The following is a 16644-nucleotide window of genomic DNA, read 5'->3' as shown; positions in this document are numbered from 1 at the left end:
CCTGGGCCGTTGATGTTCAGAGAACTATTGTGACAGCCCCACACACAACCAGTTTCTCCACTCTTAGAACGTCGCGGAATTCACAGCGAGCGGCAACACCACTTTTGTGTGCCCGCGAGCAGGACGGCGCATGCTCACAATGAAAGAGAGAGTGCCAGCCGCGTGAGCAGCACGCGCGTACCAGTCGACAGGCTGCTGGCTCAATGCGCTCCGCCGGCGACGTGCCCGGACGGAAACGCCAAAATGACCGGCAGTGCAGAAGTGGCGCTGGTGAAGTGGTAGCAAACTTCAGGTGCGCTTCCCTATACACGCGATGTGTGAAAAAATTTTTTTATTAAAGTAAAAACACACCAATCAGGGAATGAGCGGCATTTATTCTGTGTTCAGTCGTCACTCACGGAGTATTTCCACTCTGAGCTGGTGCTGTGCTCTGGTGCGCGCTCATCCCAAAAGAAGCCGCATAGCATGTCTGCTGTCAACGCGTAGTCGTTCCGCACTTCCATCACATAGCAGAGCAGCTCTTCTTCCAGTTCAGGAAACTCGCGCGGCTTGCCTCGGAGAGCGCGCTTTTTGCAGCTTGTGCTTCTCAATGCATCCTTTTGGTTGCACTGTCATCGGACGCACTGCTCGGCCACGTCGAATTTCCTGCCCGCCACATGCTTGCCGTGTTCGAGAGCTAACTCCCAGCCGTGTGGCTATTCAGGTGCTTGCCCCTCGTGCTAAAACTGCAACGCTCGGTGGCAGCACGCGACAGCCACAACCACAACTACGGCGAGCACGCTAACACACCACAAAAACAACAAAAAGCTGATGCCGATGTGGATAGTGAGAGGTTGCGGCGGTGGAAAAAGTTGACGATGATGATGATGACTGCGACCTCGGGCGCCATCCATGGATGGCCCTTGGAAGCTCCTGTGCGCGTGTATATATGGCCTCCGCAATCAAGCGCTCCGTTGCTCGCAGCCAAAGCTGATCACAGAGGCCATGGTGCGTGCATTTAGAAGGCTATTCCCACCTGGGTCTTGAAAAGTTCGGGTGCGGCCCTTACACGGATTTATTTTTTTAAAAATATTTCCTTCGGGAAAATGTATGCGGCCCATACACGAGAGTGGTCCTTACATGCGTTTATACGGTATGTGGACCGGGGCCTTTTAAAGAGGGCAACTAAACAAGGTTTGTAGTTTTATGAACTTCAAAGAATGGAATGGGTAAAACACAGGTAAAGCATTCCAAGATTTGTCGCGCAAACATTTGAAATGGTGATGCAATTCTTGAATAAAGCCACTACAGCATTCAGACTTCTCCACACAGTGAAACACTGGGTAGGGGCCACAGGATGCAACTTATGAGTGTGGTGCCTTTCTTGCCATTAAGTGCTTGCTTCACTAAAAAAAAAATGAAGTAAAAAGGACAGTTGAGCTATAGTTGGTACATCACTACAGATGGTACAGTGCAGAACGGACAAAACATGAATAGAAGACCACACGGATGAATGCTAACAACAGAAAATAAACAGTACCAAACTAGTCCTTTGCAAATGTTGAGTAATTTTGAATAAATAGTCGAACAGTAAAGTATTCAATTCAATCCAAATATGTTTGGTTATTCGAAATCTCGAAGTATTAGTTTCAAGTGAATAGTGTTATAGTGTTTAGCATGCTCCCAGGATGGCACCACAGCCCGACTCCATCAGCACTTTCTTGGACACATGCTGTGTGCCTTTCACGATCGCCCATATGCCGGAGTCTCCTGTGCGTAGGCACCGCAGCACACGCAAGCAGGCACGTGCGTAGTGCCCTGATTTGCACCTGCCAGTGCATCTGCCTGTGCTACCCGTGGTGTGTACACACCAGAACCAACACGGTGGCGTGCATCAATTGGAGAATGCATGCTGCTTTGTTGATTTCCACAGGATGAGTCAGAGCTGACTGTAGCAGCCGCAGCCACTCTTCTCCGCGTGGAATTTACTAATCGAGTGCGACGGCATGAGGAAGAGGGAGCTAGCACGAGATACATGGAGATAGGTGCTGTTGCGAGGTATGGGCTGTGGACTCAGTGAAGGCCAGGAATCGGGTTTTTATTAAAAGAATTTAACCCAAAAGAAAAGAGGGCCCCAGGCCCTTGGAAAATACAGACTGGCTCCCCAAGCTGCTGCTCTGTTCCGCTGCTGGAGGCAGACTCCCTTTGTCCATTGACAGTAGAGTTTTCGAACGCCGTGGTCACGTGACCAAGCCGCGGTTCTTGGAAGAAGCGTCCTTGGGGGCCGAATCAAGACCACCCCGAGTTCCGATGCGAGAGGAGAGGGGACAACCGCGACCCTCATAAACATGTCAAGTTCGAGGGGCTGCGTCTTCGGCTGAACATGAGCCACGCGTCCGCGACGAGGCCGGCACCCTGCGGCGCGGAGGGTAGGCCGGAACACTCGCGGCACAAACAGTTTCCGGAGCTCGCGGGCCCACACACCAGCAGTGTCTTGCAACGTAACAGACTCCTCCCCCCGATGAAGTCCTTCGCTGAGGCTGCGTCCCCAGATGCAGGATCGAGAGAAGGACCCCGGACGGCAACAGGGCAAATGCATGCGCTCACTTTGCACACACAAACACGAACACATTTGCGGAAACTCCTGGCTGACGGTACCCGAGCGACGAACGACTGCCAGACGCCGTTTGCCAGAAAACTCTCCCTGCCTGCCTTTGCTGAACAAGTATTCGGCTCTCGACAACACATGGCGAAACACACAACAAAAGCAACTCAGAGGTCTAAGACGATGCTTTAACGCCGTCTCTCTCATAGCTTAGAATCCTCTACTCAGACCGCCCGCATTTCGGTTCTTTACTGTTATTTTTATTCTCGTTTTTTGAAAAGCCCATGCCCTGTTTCTAGCAGGACTCAGTCTCATCCCGACTGCACTTGTCTTGAGACGACACGACTCTGCTATTTTTGCATATCGAGGCCTTTTTGTGGGCTTGCTGCCACTTTCCTCTTTAGACGACGACTTCCTGTCATTTTTGGGGGTTGGTTCTGTGACCTATCCGCCCGCGTCGCACGCTCAGAACCTGCTTTCTGACACGCAATGCGGTTCTTTTCTTTAGGCTTTAAAACCACCCCATCTTTATTTATATCAGTGACAAATAGCCCTGCTAACTCAAGACAAGAGCCCTTCATTTCTTTGTGCTCCGGCAGCGATGCGCTCATCTCTTCTCTTTGCTGCGAGCCTCCCACGTGCACCTCGGGACCAACAACCGACTCCTTAGGTTTCCCACACTCACTAAAGGTACACTTCTCTCCGGGTTGACGAGCAACTATCTCGTTGGCGTCGCGCTTACCCAACTCGGCCACGGTCTGGCATGCCTTTCCCTTAATTGGGTGTTCCCCTTCTCCGGCCTTACCTCTTTGCCAGTCATACATTCGCATTGACTCCTGTTTCATGTGAACGCGGTGACCCGGCTCGGCAACTGTTTCGCCTGCCTTGTGAAACTTACGCTGTGGTGTCAGGTGCTCCCCTTTCTTTTCTGCATCTTCACTCTGACCAGCCGCTTGCATTGGTTCCTTTATCCTGGCATCACGTCGATCCAGCTCGGTAGCGGTCTCACTAGCCTCTTCAGAACCTCTCTCTAGAGTTGTCGCGTTTCATTCCCACCCGGGATTATTACACGCCTGTTCCGCATTCGCAGCGGTGATATCTTTACACTCCACGACAGTCCAATGCTTAGCGGGTTTTGTCTGGACAGAAGCGGCATCGCGCCTAAATTTTTCTTTGACTCTAGCATTAGAGCGCGTCCTGCCGCTTAGGAGCTCTGTTTCAACTCCAAAGTTACGGAACAGAGCTGTCTTTACTCTTCCGTAGTCATTCATATCCTCATCGGACAGGCTCAGTTTGACATTAGCAGGCTGAGGCGGCAAAAGGGACACTAACATGTAGCTCCAAATGTCTTTGTCCAATTTCGACATCTCACAGATACTTTCAAAGTTGTCCAGAAATTTTGAAATGTTTTCGCCTCTTTTGAATACTCGCAGATGAGATCGCGTCACATCCCAGCTTCCTTCGCCAGTGCTCTGGCCATCTTTTTTGCCAATATGCGCTTGTGCTCGGTCTGTTGCGCCTTTTCGCACAGTTTAAGACTACCTTCGTCTTGTGCATGTTCTTGGCACTCTGCTTTCTCACTCTCCGCTTTTACTGAAGTTACGCATCCTTCATTCTTGACTGCGCCTCGTAGCATCTCAACTTCAAGCTGCAATCTTTTCAACTCCCGCTCCTGTTCCTGTATTTCCCGCTCCTGTTGCTCTGCCGCTACCCGTTGCTCTTCTATTCTTTTCGGCTCATTTTCCTTCTGCACTCGGCATATCTTTTCCAAAGCGTCCGTTATCTCGTCCTCTTCAAACTCCACCTCTTCAATTGCATGGCGAATATCTGGCTTCCTCATACGTTGATTTACCTCTAAACCAAGTTCAGCTGCCAACAGCAGCAATTCGTCTTTAGTCAATTTCTTTATATCCATGGTTGGCGAGAGCCGACTACAAAATCTGCAAACTAATCACACACCCAGTGGTGAATAAATGCAGTCGATTCCTCAGATAGAACCCAGTTCTAAATCATCTGGCAATACGTAATCGCTTCAGCACTCACCCAACCAGGAGTCCTCGATGGCCACCGTGTCTGCCGAAGACAGGAACTGCCAAGTCCGGCGATACCAGATCGTCGACGTTGTCTTTGGGCGGTTGTCTTCTCGCCTGGCCTTCACGCTGCGCTGCGACGAAGGTGACTCCCTGAGCCACGTAGCGGAGCTCCGATGATCCCGGATCCTCGAAGGCGCTCTCTCGTCAGCAGTTGTCCACCAGTCTTGTCCTTATCCCGCCGTTAAAGAGCTACACCATGCAGCCTGGTCGATCCCAGATCGTCGAGGTTGCCTTTAAGTGGTTGTCTTCTCGCCTGGCCTTCACGCTGCGCTGCGACGAAGGTGACTCCCTGAGCCACGTAGCGGAGCTCCGTTGATCCTGGATCTTTGAAGGCGCTCTCTCGTCAGCAGTTGTCCACCAGCCTTGTCCTTATCCCGCCGTTAAAGAGCTACACCATGCAGCCTGGTCGATCCCAGATCGTCGAGGCTGCCTTTAAGTGGTCGTCTTCTCGCCTGGCCTTCACGCTGCGCTGCGACGAAGGTGACTCCCTGATCCACGTAGCGGAGCTCCGTTGATCCCGGATCCTGAAGGCGCTCTCTCGTCAGCAGTTGTCCACCAGCCTTGTCCTTATCCCGCCGTTAAAGAGCTACACCATGCAGCCTGGTCGATCCCAGATCGTCGAGGTTGCCTTTAAGTGGTCGTCTTCTCGCCTGGCCTTCACGCTGCGCTGCAACGAAGGTGACTCCCTGAGCCACGTAGCGGAGCTCCGTTGATCCCGGATCCTGAAGGCGCTCTCTCGTCAGCAGTTGTCCACCAGCCTTGTCCTTATCCCGCCGTTAAAGAGCTACACCATGCAGCCTGGTCGATCCCAGATCGTCGAGGTTGCCTTTAAGTGGTCGTCTTCTCGCCTGGCCTTCACGCTGCGCTGCGACGAAGGTGACTCCCTGATCCACGTAGCGGAGCTCCGATGATCCGGATCCTCGAAGGCGCTCTCTCGTCAGCAGTTGTCCACCAGCCTTGTCCTTATCCCGCCGTTAAAGAGGTACACCATGCAGCCTGGTCGATCCCAGATCGTCGAGGTTGCCTTTAAGTGGTTGTCTTCTCGCCTGGCCTTCACGCTACACTGCAGCGAAGGTGACTCCCTGAGCCACGTAGCGGAGCTCCGATGATCCCGGATCCTCGAAGGCGCTCTCTCGTCAGCAGTTGTCCACCAGCCTTGTCTTTATCCCACCGCTGCCACCAGTTTGTTGCGAGGTACGGGCTGTGGACTCGGTGAAGGCTAGGAATTGTGTCTTTATTTAAAGAATTTAACCCAAAAGAAATGAGGGCCCCAGTCCCTTGGAAAATACAGACTGGCTCCCCGAGCTGCTGCTCTGTTCCGCTGCTGGAGGAAGACTCCCTTTGTCCGTTGACAGTAGAGTTTTCGAACGCCGTGGTCACATGACCAAGCCGCGGTTCTTGGAAGAAGCGTCCTTGGGGGCCGAATCCAGACCACCCCGAGTTCCGATGCGAGAGGAGAGCGGACAACCGCGACCCTCATAAACATGTCAAGTTCGAGGGGGCTGCGTCTTCGGCTGAACATGAGCCACGCGTCCGCGACGAGGCCGGCACCCTGTGGCACGGAGGGTAGGCCGGAACGCTCGTGCCCTCCGTGCCACAAACAGTTTCCGGAGCTCACGGGCCCACACACCAGCAGTGTCTTGCAACGTAACAGTGCCCATTTCCAGCATCTGATGCGGGTTGTGCTGGGGGGCACAGGTGCGGTGCGTACACATAGCAGGAATTCATGGAGTCACATGAAAGCAGTTGGAGGTCCCACAGACAGGCCCTGCACCCCACAAATATGTCGGCTCTGTGTGTACGGCGACTGCCCCATTTTCTGGTGGCCATTTTTGCAGAAAGTCGACACAGCTTCAAAGCTTCCATGCACTCTTAGTTTTTTTAATGTAATAGCCTTGTGGGTTAGAAAAATATGTGGTTTTGAAAGTGCCTATTGCGCCGTTCAACCTTTCTTGTGCAAGACAAGTATCCAAAACATGCTTCAAAATTATTTGAGGAGTTTTCTGTTTGCTTTGAATTCGCTTCAGAACAAAAAACCACTATTTGCACATGCCTACACCAAACGTAAAGCCTGCACTGTGTTTCTTGTCAGCATTTGCAGAGGCATGACAGGGTGCAGGCAGAAATCTGACTGCTTCTGCAGATGATGTCATCACCCAGCTTCTCTGCTTGCCGTCATGCTGTGCAGAGAAGTTGCTGCTTTAATTGGTTGTTGCTGCTTTAATTGGCGATTAAATCGCCATCTGAAGTCACAGCACAATGAATTTCTCATGTCTCAACAAACTTTACTTGTTTCAAGTTTCCAAAGTGGTTAAAGAACTATTTTGGAAAACCCTGCCATACAGGTAACTTAATTGTTTCTACCGCAGAGCTTAAGCAGCTATCAAAAAGTGCCCAAGGACATAAGTATACATTGGATCAAAAGAGCACCCACCCTGTCCGAAACATAGACAGGAAAGACTCACACATACAACAGCACCCGTCCTGTATTGTGTCTTTCATGTCCTCGTTTAGCTGCACTGATTTCATTTGTATCTTTGGAATATTGTTGTCAGTTCTCCACTGAAAGGGAAGGCAAAAACTGGTCTGGAGATTTCTCATTCTTCTGGGCTCCTGTGTGTATGCGGAGTCTACACAAATCAAAAGGAGTTGTCAGGCAGGCATGCCTGGAAACCAAATTGAATGATGTGCAAGGAACATGGTTTAAGAGGGACTATGGAGTGCATAGCTCAGTGGCCAAATGGAAAGCTAGGTGTCTTTGGGAGAGTTCTGTCGCCATGCAGTGCAGTATGCTGGGTGGTTTGTCAGTGGTGCTGTCTGGTTGCCTCCAACTTAAGGAGGCATCATGACCTGTCATATGTAATGCCTTTATTGTGCCATCGTTCTGCCATTCGTGTCAAAAGACAGCAATTCTCCGTCCAGTGGTAAAATGGCCGAAGTGGCAAAAGACGGCGAATCGCCGTCCGATGGAAAACCGCTAGCTTTTGGCAATAAATAAGAGATGGCGCTGCATACAATTTTTTTCTTCTTTCTGGTTAGTAGTTTTTAGACTAGATGGCAATTTTCTTCTCACTCTAAATATGTCAACGAACACTGCGTTGAAAAAATTCAAAACTAAAATTTGTGCTTTGCCAAAAAAAATTCTAAGAATGTCTTAACTTGTAGCATGCCAGTAAGAATGCTATGAATATTGAACCAGCCTTCTGCCACATTTTTTTTAACTCTGCAGCCTTTTCACAAGTTTCAGAGGAAATTTATATATATATATATTTATATTTACCGGGTGTTTTTTTAGAAGGTCCAAAATTTTTAAAGGTAAATTGCGGTACACTTATTTTAGCACTGGGGCTATACTGGAGGCTACGGCGGGCGCCAGGCCAGAGGAAAACTGCTGTAATTAGTTCGCTGATTAACTAAATATGTTAATAAACTTTTCTAATTTTTATTTTAAGGGGTATGTTGCATTCGCAGAATTGGAGATCATCCTTCAAACAGTCCAACCGAGAAAAAACAATTTTAATAAAAAATTTTTCATGCACGTTACGAGGCGCGAAAAAGTCACCCTGGTAGGCATCTTCACACCGTAACTCAGCGGCGATGAGCGCCTCTGACGTAGTTCGCTCCGCCCTGCGCTTTGTGTCACACGGCTGATATCACCTGAAGCCCGGACGGGCGGCCTGCGCTATTGCTGCTTATCTCGCTTCGCTCCGCGGCGCTCCGCGGAATGCCGCGTTGGAACAAAAACGCACTGGCACAAAGCGCAGGGCGGAGCAAACTACGTCACAGGTGCTCACAGACGCTGTGTTACAGTGTGAAGCTACCTACCAGGGTGACTTTTTCTCGCTTCGTAACGCGCGGAAAAAATTTTTTCATGAAAATTTTTTTTCTTGGCTGGACTGTTTGGAAGACGATCGCCAATTCTGCCAGCACAACATTACCCCTAAAATAAAAATTATAAAAGTTAATTAACGTATTCAGTTAATCAGCGAGCTAATTAAAGTAGTTTTCCTCTTACCTGGTGTCTGCCGTAGCCCTCAGTATAGCCCCAGGGTTAACTCTTTCGTTACCACGGGAAAACGACCATTTTTCATATGTCTCAGACAAAACTTTTTTTTAGAAAAAGTGTGATAGATAAAATTATATAAAATGCATAACAATAATTGAGATAGAATGTGCTTTATAAGGAAATTTATTTGAACTCATATTCTGCTTGAAATGCTGTGAAAAAAAAATCAGTAAACAAAAATAAAAAAGAACAAAAGTTTTGTGTTTATATGACAATAACTTTCCAAACACTTGTACTAAAAAAATTCTAGAAATTACAAAACAATTCAAATTCTTTCTAAAATATGGCGTTAAAGTTTTCAATTTATAACTTGAATAGTTTTCGAGCTAGAATTTTTTTCTTTACGCCTCTTGAAAAGGCTCGTTTGAGAGTGCCCTTGATATGATTTTTACAGTCCAACAAAAAAAAAATTGGAAGTGTAATGTTATGCACCAAAAGAAAGCTTGGTAAGTGTGGTTTAAAAAATACAAATCAAAACTTATTTAATTTACGTCAAAAATTGAAAAAAAAAATATAAAACACAACAAAGTATAGGTGCGATATATAGTGTGCGATAAGTATAGCTGCGATGTAGCTGCAGAATCGAAATCCAACGTTACAACATCTTCGTCCGAGTCACTGCTGCTCGGAGGATCTTGAAAATCAGCTGCAGAGGCTGAAGAATCACGTGCAGCGGGACTCTTCCGAGCGCGCGAAGCGCCCGACCTCGACGCGGCGCCATCCTCACCGTGTATTATGTCGCAATAAGCCTATGCTCCAAGGGCATTTCAAAAATGCACGACCGGCGGGGAAATTACGAACTAGGCAAAAAATGGAACTAACCGTCTAAACAACAAACCAGATGCGCCCGCACAAGCGGACAGGAAAAAGAAAGCGAAACTATCAGGCCAACGTTCCGGGATCGGTTTACGCAGTTACAGCGTCTGAACCAAAATCCGACAATGCAACATCGTCACCAGAGACTCTGCTACTCGTAGCATAGACAATAATTGCAGTCAACGCAGTAGAATTGCGTGCAGCAAGGTTTTTCCGAGTGCGCGCCGTCCGCGTGCCCGACGCCATGCACGGAACGTCCGCGCCGTACCCTCCGCTTCAAGAGCGTTTCAAAATTCGTGCGTCATGAGAAAATTGCACTCTACGCAGAAACCAAAACTGTAGTCTCCGAAGAACAACTTAGACGGCGCCACATCACCGTAACGGCTATAATGAGGAGCTTCGGTTCACACAAACAGACCGGAACAAGGAATCTGAACGCACAGGCGAGCGTTCTGGGCTCTCGTTGCCCAGTTTGAGCTTTGAAACAATACCTGACAATTCAGCATCGTCGTCAGGGTCCGTGCTAATCGATACATCAAAAATATGTGGTGCAAACGCAGCAGAATTGATTGGAACGGGGTTTTTTCGAGCGAGCGCCATTCCCGATCATGACGGCTTGTTCGGAGCGCCCGACGCCGCACCCCCAACTTCAAGCGCGTCTCAAAAATTGCCGCTTTTTGGCAAAAATATAAACTAAACAGGAAGTTGAAGTTCAGCGTGTGAACAACAAACCGAATGACTCAGCAAGTCCGTAGCGGCCACGGTCGCACTGCCGTAGCGCTTTGAATTTTTCGATCACCGGTGATCGAAGCACAGTGGCGTGGTAACGGAAGAGTTAAAATAAATCTAAAGGAATTTACCTTTCTTTAAAAATTTTGGATCTTCTAAAAAAAACACCCGGTATATATATATATATATATACATATATATATATATATATATATATATTGGAAAACAACTTTCTAGATATACGACAGTGAAATTTTGTATGCAATTCAGTAGTAAGAGACCACTGCAGCAGGTTAGATGACCAGTGTTGTGAATTTCGAGGGAAGTGTGTTGGATGAAGTGCTAACAGTATTTCTTTGTTCAGGCTCACATTTGCTTTTCGCTGTGCACTTCTCAGTGACATCACAGTAGGACAAAGTAATAGACTAGAAAACTAAGCAGCTGTCTTCAGATTGCTCGAAAATCATTGTTTGTGCTATATCCATACTGCTCGAAATGTTGTATGTGTGCACTTGGGGTAAAGCATGTGCTGTCAGTTCTGTTGCTTTCTTTTTTTTCCAGATGTACCTGAAGGTGGCTAGGTCTGTCCTGATGACAACATGGGTCAGCTTTCAGTTTGCAGCAAATTTCCTGAAGTTCGTGCTTTTGTGCCAAGAGATAAGTGAGTGCATGTTTTTGTTTGTTTTCAAAGCACAGCTTTTAGCTCTTTCCTTATGATACCATAAGCCATGGGTCATATATGACCCACGTTTTGAACAAGCCATCAGAAATTCCATTCGGCACTTGTTGACAAGCTGCACCATATAGTTTGCTTCTATAGCACCATTTCTTTGGTTTCTGTTTTGTTTTCTCATTTTATAACATGAGGAGGTGAGAAGAAAAATGAAAATATTACTGGACGTGCCTTTCGCCGACCATGGTGTTCATTTCACCGTTCACTCCTCAAAGGTGAAAGGCTGCACTGAGCATTGTTGTCTGTTCTTGTGCTGTCCTTTTTATTTTTTAGAGCAGTAGTGGTGAGTTAGCCCAATTTTAGAGCATGCTCAATTTAGAGCATGCTCATGCTCAAAAAAAAAAAAAAAATTGAGCATGCTCTAAGGAACGGCGGTAGCCTAAAATCAGTGAGGAGAAAACTGGGCATAGGTAAAAACCAGATGTATGCGCTAAAAGACAAACAGGGCAATGTCATCAGCAATATGGATAAGATAGTTGAATTAGCCGAAGAGTTCTACACAAATCTATACAGTAGCGAATGTAATCATCAAGTTACTGAGGGAGGCAGTCAAGCACAGCAATGGGACATCCTGCCAGTAACGAAGGAGGAAGTAAAGAAAGCCTTAGGAGCAATGCAAAGAGGGAAAGCAGCTGGTGAGGATCAGGTAACAGCAGATTTGTTGAAGGACGGAGGAGAGATTGTGCTACAAAAACTAGCCACCCTCTATACGCAATGCCTTGTGACCTCGAGAGTACCAGAAGCTTGGAAGAACGCTAACATTATCTTAATTCGTAAGAAAGGAGATGTGAAGGACTTGAAGAATTAGACCAATCAGCTTATTGTCCGCCGCCTACAAGGTATTTACTAAGGTAATCGCTAATAGAGTCAGGACAACCTTGGACTTTAGTCAACCAAATGATCAGGCAGGCTTTCGTAAAGGATACTCGACAATAGACCACATTCACACTATCAATCAGGTGATAGAGAAATGCGCAGAATATAACCAACCCTTATATATAGCCTTCATTGATTACGAGAAAGCATTTGACTCGGTGGAAACCTCAGCTGTCATGCAGGCATTGCGGAATCAGGGTGTAGAAGAGTGTTATGTAAAAATATTGGAAGATATTTATAACGAATGCACAGCTACTATAGTTCTCCATAAAGTCAGCAATAAAATTCCAATACGGAAAGGGGTCAGGCAGGGAGACATGATCTCGCCAATGCTCTTCACTGCCTGCTTACAGGAGGTATTCCGGGGACTGGAATGGGAACAGTTGGGGATAAGAGTTAATGGAGAATACCTGAGTAATTTGCGATTCGCTGATGACATTGCCTTGCTAAGCCACTCAGGACAAGAACTGCAAAGCATGATCAATCAGTTAGACAGGCAGAGCAGAACGGTGGGGCTGAGAATTAACATGCAGAAAACCAAAGTAATGTTCAACAGCCTAGCAAGGGAACAGCAGTTCGCAATTGGTAGCGAAGTGCTGGAAGTAGTAAGAGAATATGTCTACTTAGGGCAGGTAGTGACCGCAGATCCGGATCATGAGAGGGAAATAACTAGAAGAATACGAATGGGGTGGAGCGCATATGGTAGGTTCTCTCAGATCATGAATGGTAGCTTACCAATATCCCTGAAGAGAAAAGTATACAACAGCTGTATCCTACCGGTACTCACCTATGGGGCAGAAACGTGGAGGCTAACAAAGAGGGTTCAGCTTAAGTTAAGAACAACGCAGCGAGCTATGGAAAGGAAAATGATAGGTGTAACGTTAAGAGATCGGAAGAGGGCGGAGTGGGTGAGGGAACAAACGCGGGTTAATGACATCTTAGTTGAAATCAAGAGGAAGAAATGGGCTTGGGCAGGGCATGTAATGCGAAGGCAAGATAACCGCTGGTCCTTAAGGGTAACGGAGTGGATTCCAAGAGAAAGCAAACGTAGCAGGGGACGGCAGAAAGTTAGGTGGGCGGATGAGATTAAGAAGTTTGCAGGGATACAGTGGCGGCAACTGACAAAGGACAGGGTTAATTGGAGAGACATGGGAGAGGCCTTTGCCCTGCAGTGGGTGTAGTCAGGCTGATGATGATGATGATGATGATGGTGAGTTAGCCAACCATGTGGAATGGGCGAATTTCAGTTTAAATTGCGAGGCATCGTCTCAGAGGCCCGAGACATCAGTGTGTGCTTGGGCATGTTTCCTTTTGCCGTTCACATTGTGTTTTATGCAGTACACTTTATCTGTAAAGGAATGATTTTATTTGCTGCTTTAGGGTCTTTGCAACATATTGCGAAGATATTTTTCCAAATATGCCAGCAAATTTTTTATTATGATGTCAAGGAAGGCCACGCTCCTCTTTCCCCCGTAGAACCCATCCACTAACAAACGAAAAAAAATGCAAGAATAGTACGAATGGCAATCTCTGCTATAAAAAAACACATCTACCTCCACTTAGTCTGTTGACACAGCACTCATATTGCCTAACTTGTCCACGGAAAGTGCAGTGTGTTATGTATGCAGCTGGAAATCACAAGAATGTTAGCTAAGAACATATGCAACGTTTTGTGTATTTTAGTTCTTTGTAATCGACTTCTGGCTCAGTGCAGCAACGTGTTTTTGTTTTGCTTTTATTCTTCTTTTGTGTTCGGAGCATATTTGACCAAATTTTTGCATACACAACTCTGGTATTTTTTTCATTCAGAGGTATAATTGGTAAGCTACAGTTTGATGCATTACAATGCGCAGTGCATTTGGCACTTCTTGATGAAATAATTTTTGTTTTAACCGCTTAAAATACGTCATTTTTTTGCAGTAGGGAAAGAGTTAAGTACCTGTTAGCGTGTCGATGGCGGCAGCCCTGTAACCGGCAGAGCGAACGAGGAGCACAGCAGGGGATGAAATACAGTGGTAGCGAAGAGACCGCGAGGGCGAAAGGGGGAAGGAGGGGAGGGTACTGTGGGAGCATGAAAAGGAAAGTGGAGGAGGAGGGTATGGCAAAAGCAGGAGGAGAAAAGCAGAAGGGGAGGGTATGGTGGGGTGGTAGGCGAGAGTGGTATCGTGCTCTGTCTGCGGCAGCTGTTGAGAAAAGCACCGGCCAAGATAGAACAAGAAACAATGCCAGCTTTGTTTTTCATTTAGCAGAAGAGGACCAGTTGAAGACGCCCATTGCCCTTCTACCTCCAGTTGTGAAGAAGTTCATGCCACTCTTTGCAAAGACCAAGGTCCAGGCTTCCACGATTTCTTCCCTCGTGGACAAGATTTGCTGTGAAGTCTCTGCCGACTAGTGCTCTGGTCCTGCATCCCAGAGTGGTTCACAGCCCCCTTCTGGGATGGACACAGAAGTCGTATCAAAGACTGCCTTTGCCAGCACTGACAAGCACTCTGGCCATGTATCTGGCGAGCGTTTGGGTGCTTCCAAAATGGACACAGCTTCCACTTCAGTCCCTCTTCCTTTCACATTATATGGATTCAGACTTTCATGTGGATGCTGCTTTTATTGATGCATTACAGTCCAACCTCGTTATAACGAAGTCTCATTTTGCGCGGAAATTTGTTCGTTATATCCAATATTCGTTATAAAAATGTGCACGTAAATTCCCGCAGAAAAGGTCGCTAATAAACCCAAGAGTACTTTAATATGGACAGCACAGGGTTGAAAAAAATGCACTATTTTTTAATTTAACGCGTGGTACAAGCATATCAAACCTCGCCTTGCATTTCGTACTGGAAAGCAAGAGCGAACTCACAAATCGGGATGCTAGGCCAGGATGCATGGCATGGCACTTCACACTATTTGACAGGTTATATTTCTCGACGAAATCAACACAGAGCAGCGCTTTCCCGATGTCAGCTGATTTGGCCACAGGTAGGTTCTCGAGGTACCCCCTCAACTTCCTGGCCATGTCAGCGGCCTCGGCGCTGCTGAGAGCTCGCACTTCGCCATCTTCACATGCATCGCTGTTTCTAGCATCATCTGCAGAAACCACCTGATCAGCAATTTCTTGGTCGGCCAGTTCGGGTGCCACAGCCAAGTTGTCATCTGCACAGATGAATTCCTCGAGCGTAACGTTCGGAACCGCCAGCTGACGCCATGTCGTCTCGCCGAAACTGTCCGCTTGCCTCCCAGTTGCATGCGGAAGCTTTCTGCCTACTTCTCGCAGTTCTTGGCGCCTACGGCTGCTTCTTCACCAGACAAGACGTGGCAAACAATCCGATGGCGGTCATTAAATCGCTGCAGCCAGCCACTGCTTGCATGAAAGTCATTGTGGCCTCAGACGGAAGTGAGACTTCCCTCCTTCATTTGAAGGACGGCACCAGACACAGGCAGGTTATGCACTATAACGTCCTTGAACCATGCAAACAAGGCATCTTCAACACCCTGTCTTGCTGTCATTCTCCACAGCACCTGCAGAGTGGGCGTTTGCAATCTTCTGCCTTGCGCTCAAGATGGTTGATAGAGTGCTAGGCGCAACACCGAAGTCCACGGCAATGACTTTTCCTTGCGCCCGCTGTCAACTGCCCTGAATATCTTTATCTTCGTTTCAAGCGAAACTGCTGTTTGTTAAGACGCGTTCCGTGACGCGTCTACAGGTTGAACTGCAGAGATAGCGCGCGCGGGTCGGAAATTGCGACGACGGGGGTGGCCGGGAAGCGGGCGTCGGTTTGATCACGTGCCAGTCACGTGCTAGGCAGCCGTTGATGCTAGATTCATTCGCTCTCTCTAGATGGCGTGGCGTGCGGAAGCGCGGGTGATTCAAATACATTTTAGGTGCGGGCGCTTCAAAAGATCAAAATTTAGCGTGTTTTGAAATTTTTTCCTACTTGTTTGCACATTTTGAGCCCCGTGAATACAAAAACTGCTTCGTTATAACCTATGCAGTGTCAAATTTTGAATATTTTGTTTCGTTATACAGATAGAACTCCCATAAAAATAAAGCATGTCCAACCAAACTTTTCTTTCACTTCGTTATATCCGATAATTCGTTGTATCCGTGTTCGTTATAACGAGGTTCGACTGTAGTTTAATTTTTCACTTCCGTTTTTTTTTTACTTTTTAGTGTATCCAGACTGCAGTATTTCGTTATTGTATTAATTAGTGTCTTTGAGGTAATCAACAAAATATTAGCAGCCATGCAGACAGGAGATTATTCTCAACAGTTTTTAATGTTGATCTTTCATCAATGTTTTAGCAGTCAAGTAGACAGAAGATTTGTCTTGCCAAAAATAAAGTTAAGGTCATTTCACTGCACTCTGTTCATCATATTATTGTGAGCCTTTGTGATGTTCACTGTTGAATGCTGGTGGCACACACCTTGTAAATTTCTTTGTCATACCCGAGGCAACCACATAGTCCAGTGTTCGACAAAAACTCGTCTGGCTAGGAAATGGCATCATTTTAAAAAACCTAACACTCGGAAAGAAATTGAACACCAGGGTAAAAAACAAATGCCGTTTTGGAACTCCTACGGATCCCTTGTTCACATATGAAAACGGAAAATGGATCGGCCGTGTTTATACGAGTGAAGGCCACTGTAATGAGCATGCGTATGCTGCAGGCATGGGCCCATGTGTCCGATTAAGTGTGTGCGGAGTTGATTGGATATGGAATGACTCTAGGAGTAGGCGAGATGATAATGATT

General features: G+C 47.2%; 1 protein-coding gene across 1 annotated transcript in view; it reads left to right on the top strand.

Annotated features, from left to right (window-relative positions):
• The window catches only part of LOC149355260 (condensin-2 complex subunit G2-like), a 126518-nt gene extending 110130 nt beyond the window's left edge, over positions 1-16388 (top strand). Inside the window, exons 20-21 of the mRNA XM_089583732.1 lie at positions 10850-10949; positions 14144-16388. Of these exons, the coding sequence (XP_089439858.1) occupies positions 10850-10949; positions 14144-14289 (246 nt within the window). The 3' untranslated portion in view covers positions 14290-16388. The remainder of the gene's footprint in view (positions 1-10849; positions 10950-14143) is intronic.
• The last annotated feature ends 256 nt before the right edge of the window (positions 16389-16644 follow it).

This window comes from Amblyomma mixtum, chromosome 3 (assembly GCF_055824585.1).
Source record: "Amblyomma mixtum isolate Tamu chromosome 3, ASM5582458v1, whole genome shotgun sequence".
In the NCBI taxonomy this organism is placed as follows: Eukaryota; Metazoa; Arthropoda; class Arachnida; order Ixodida; family Ixodidae; genus Amblyomma; species Amblyomma mixtum.
The sequence above is the reverse complement of the archived record's forward strand: the minus strand, read 5'-3'. Positions and strand labels throughout refer to the sequence as shown.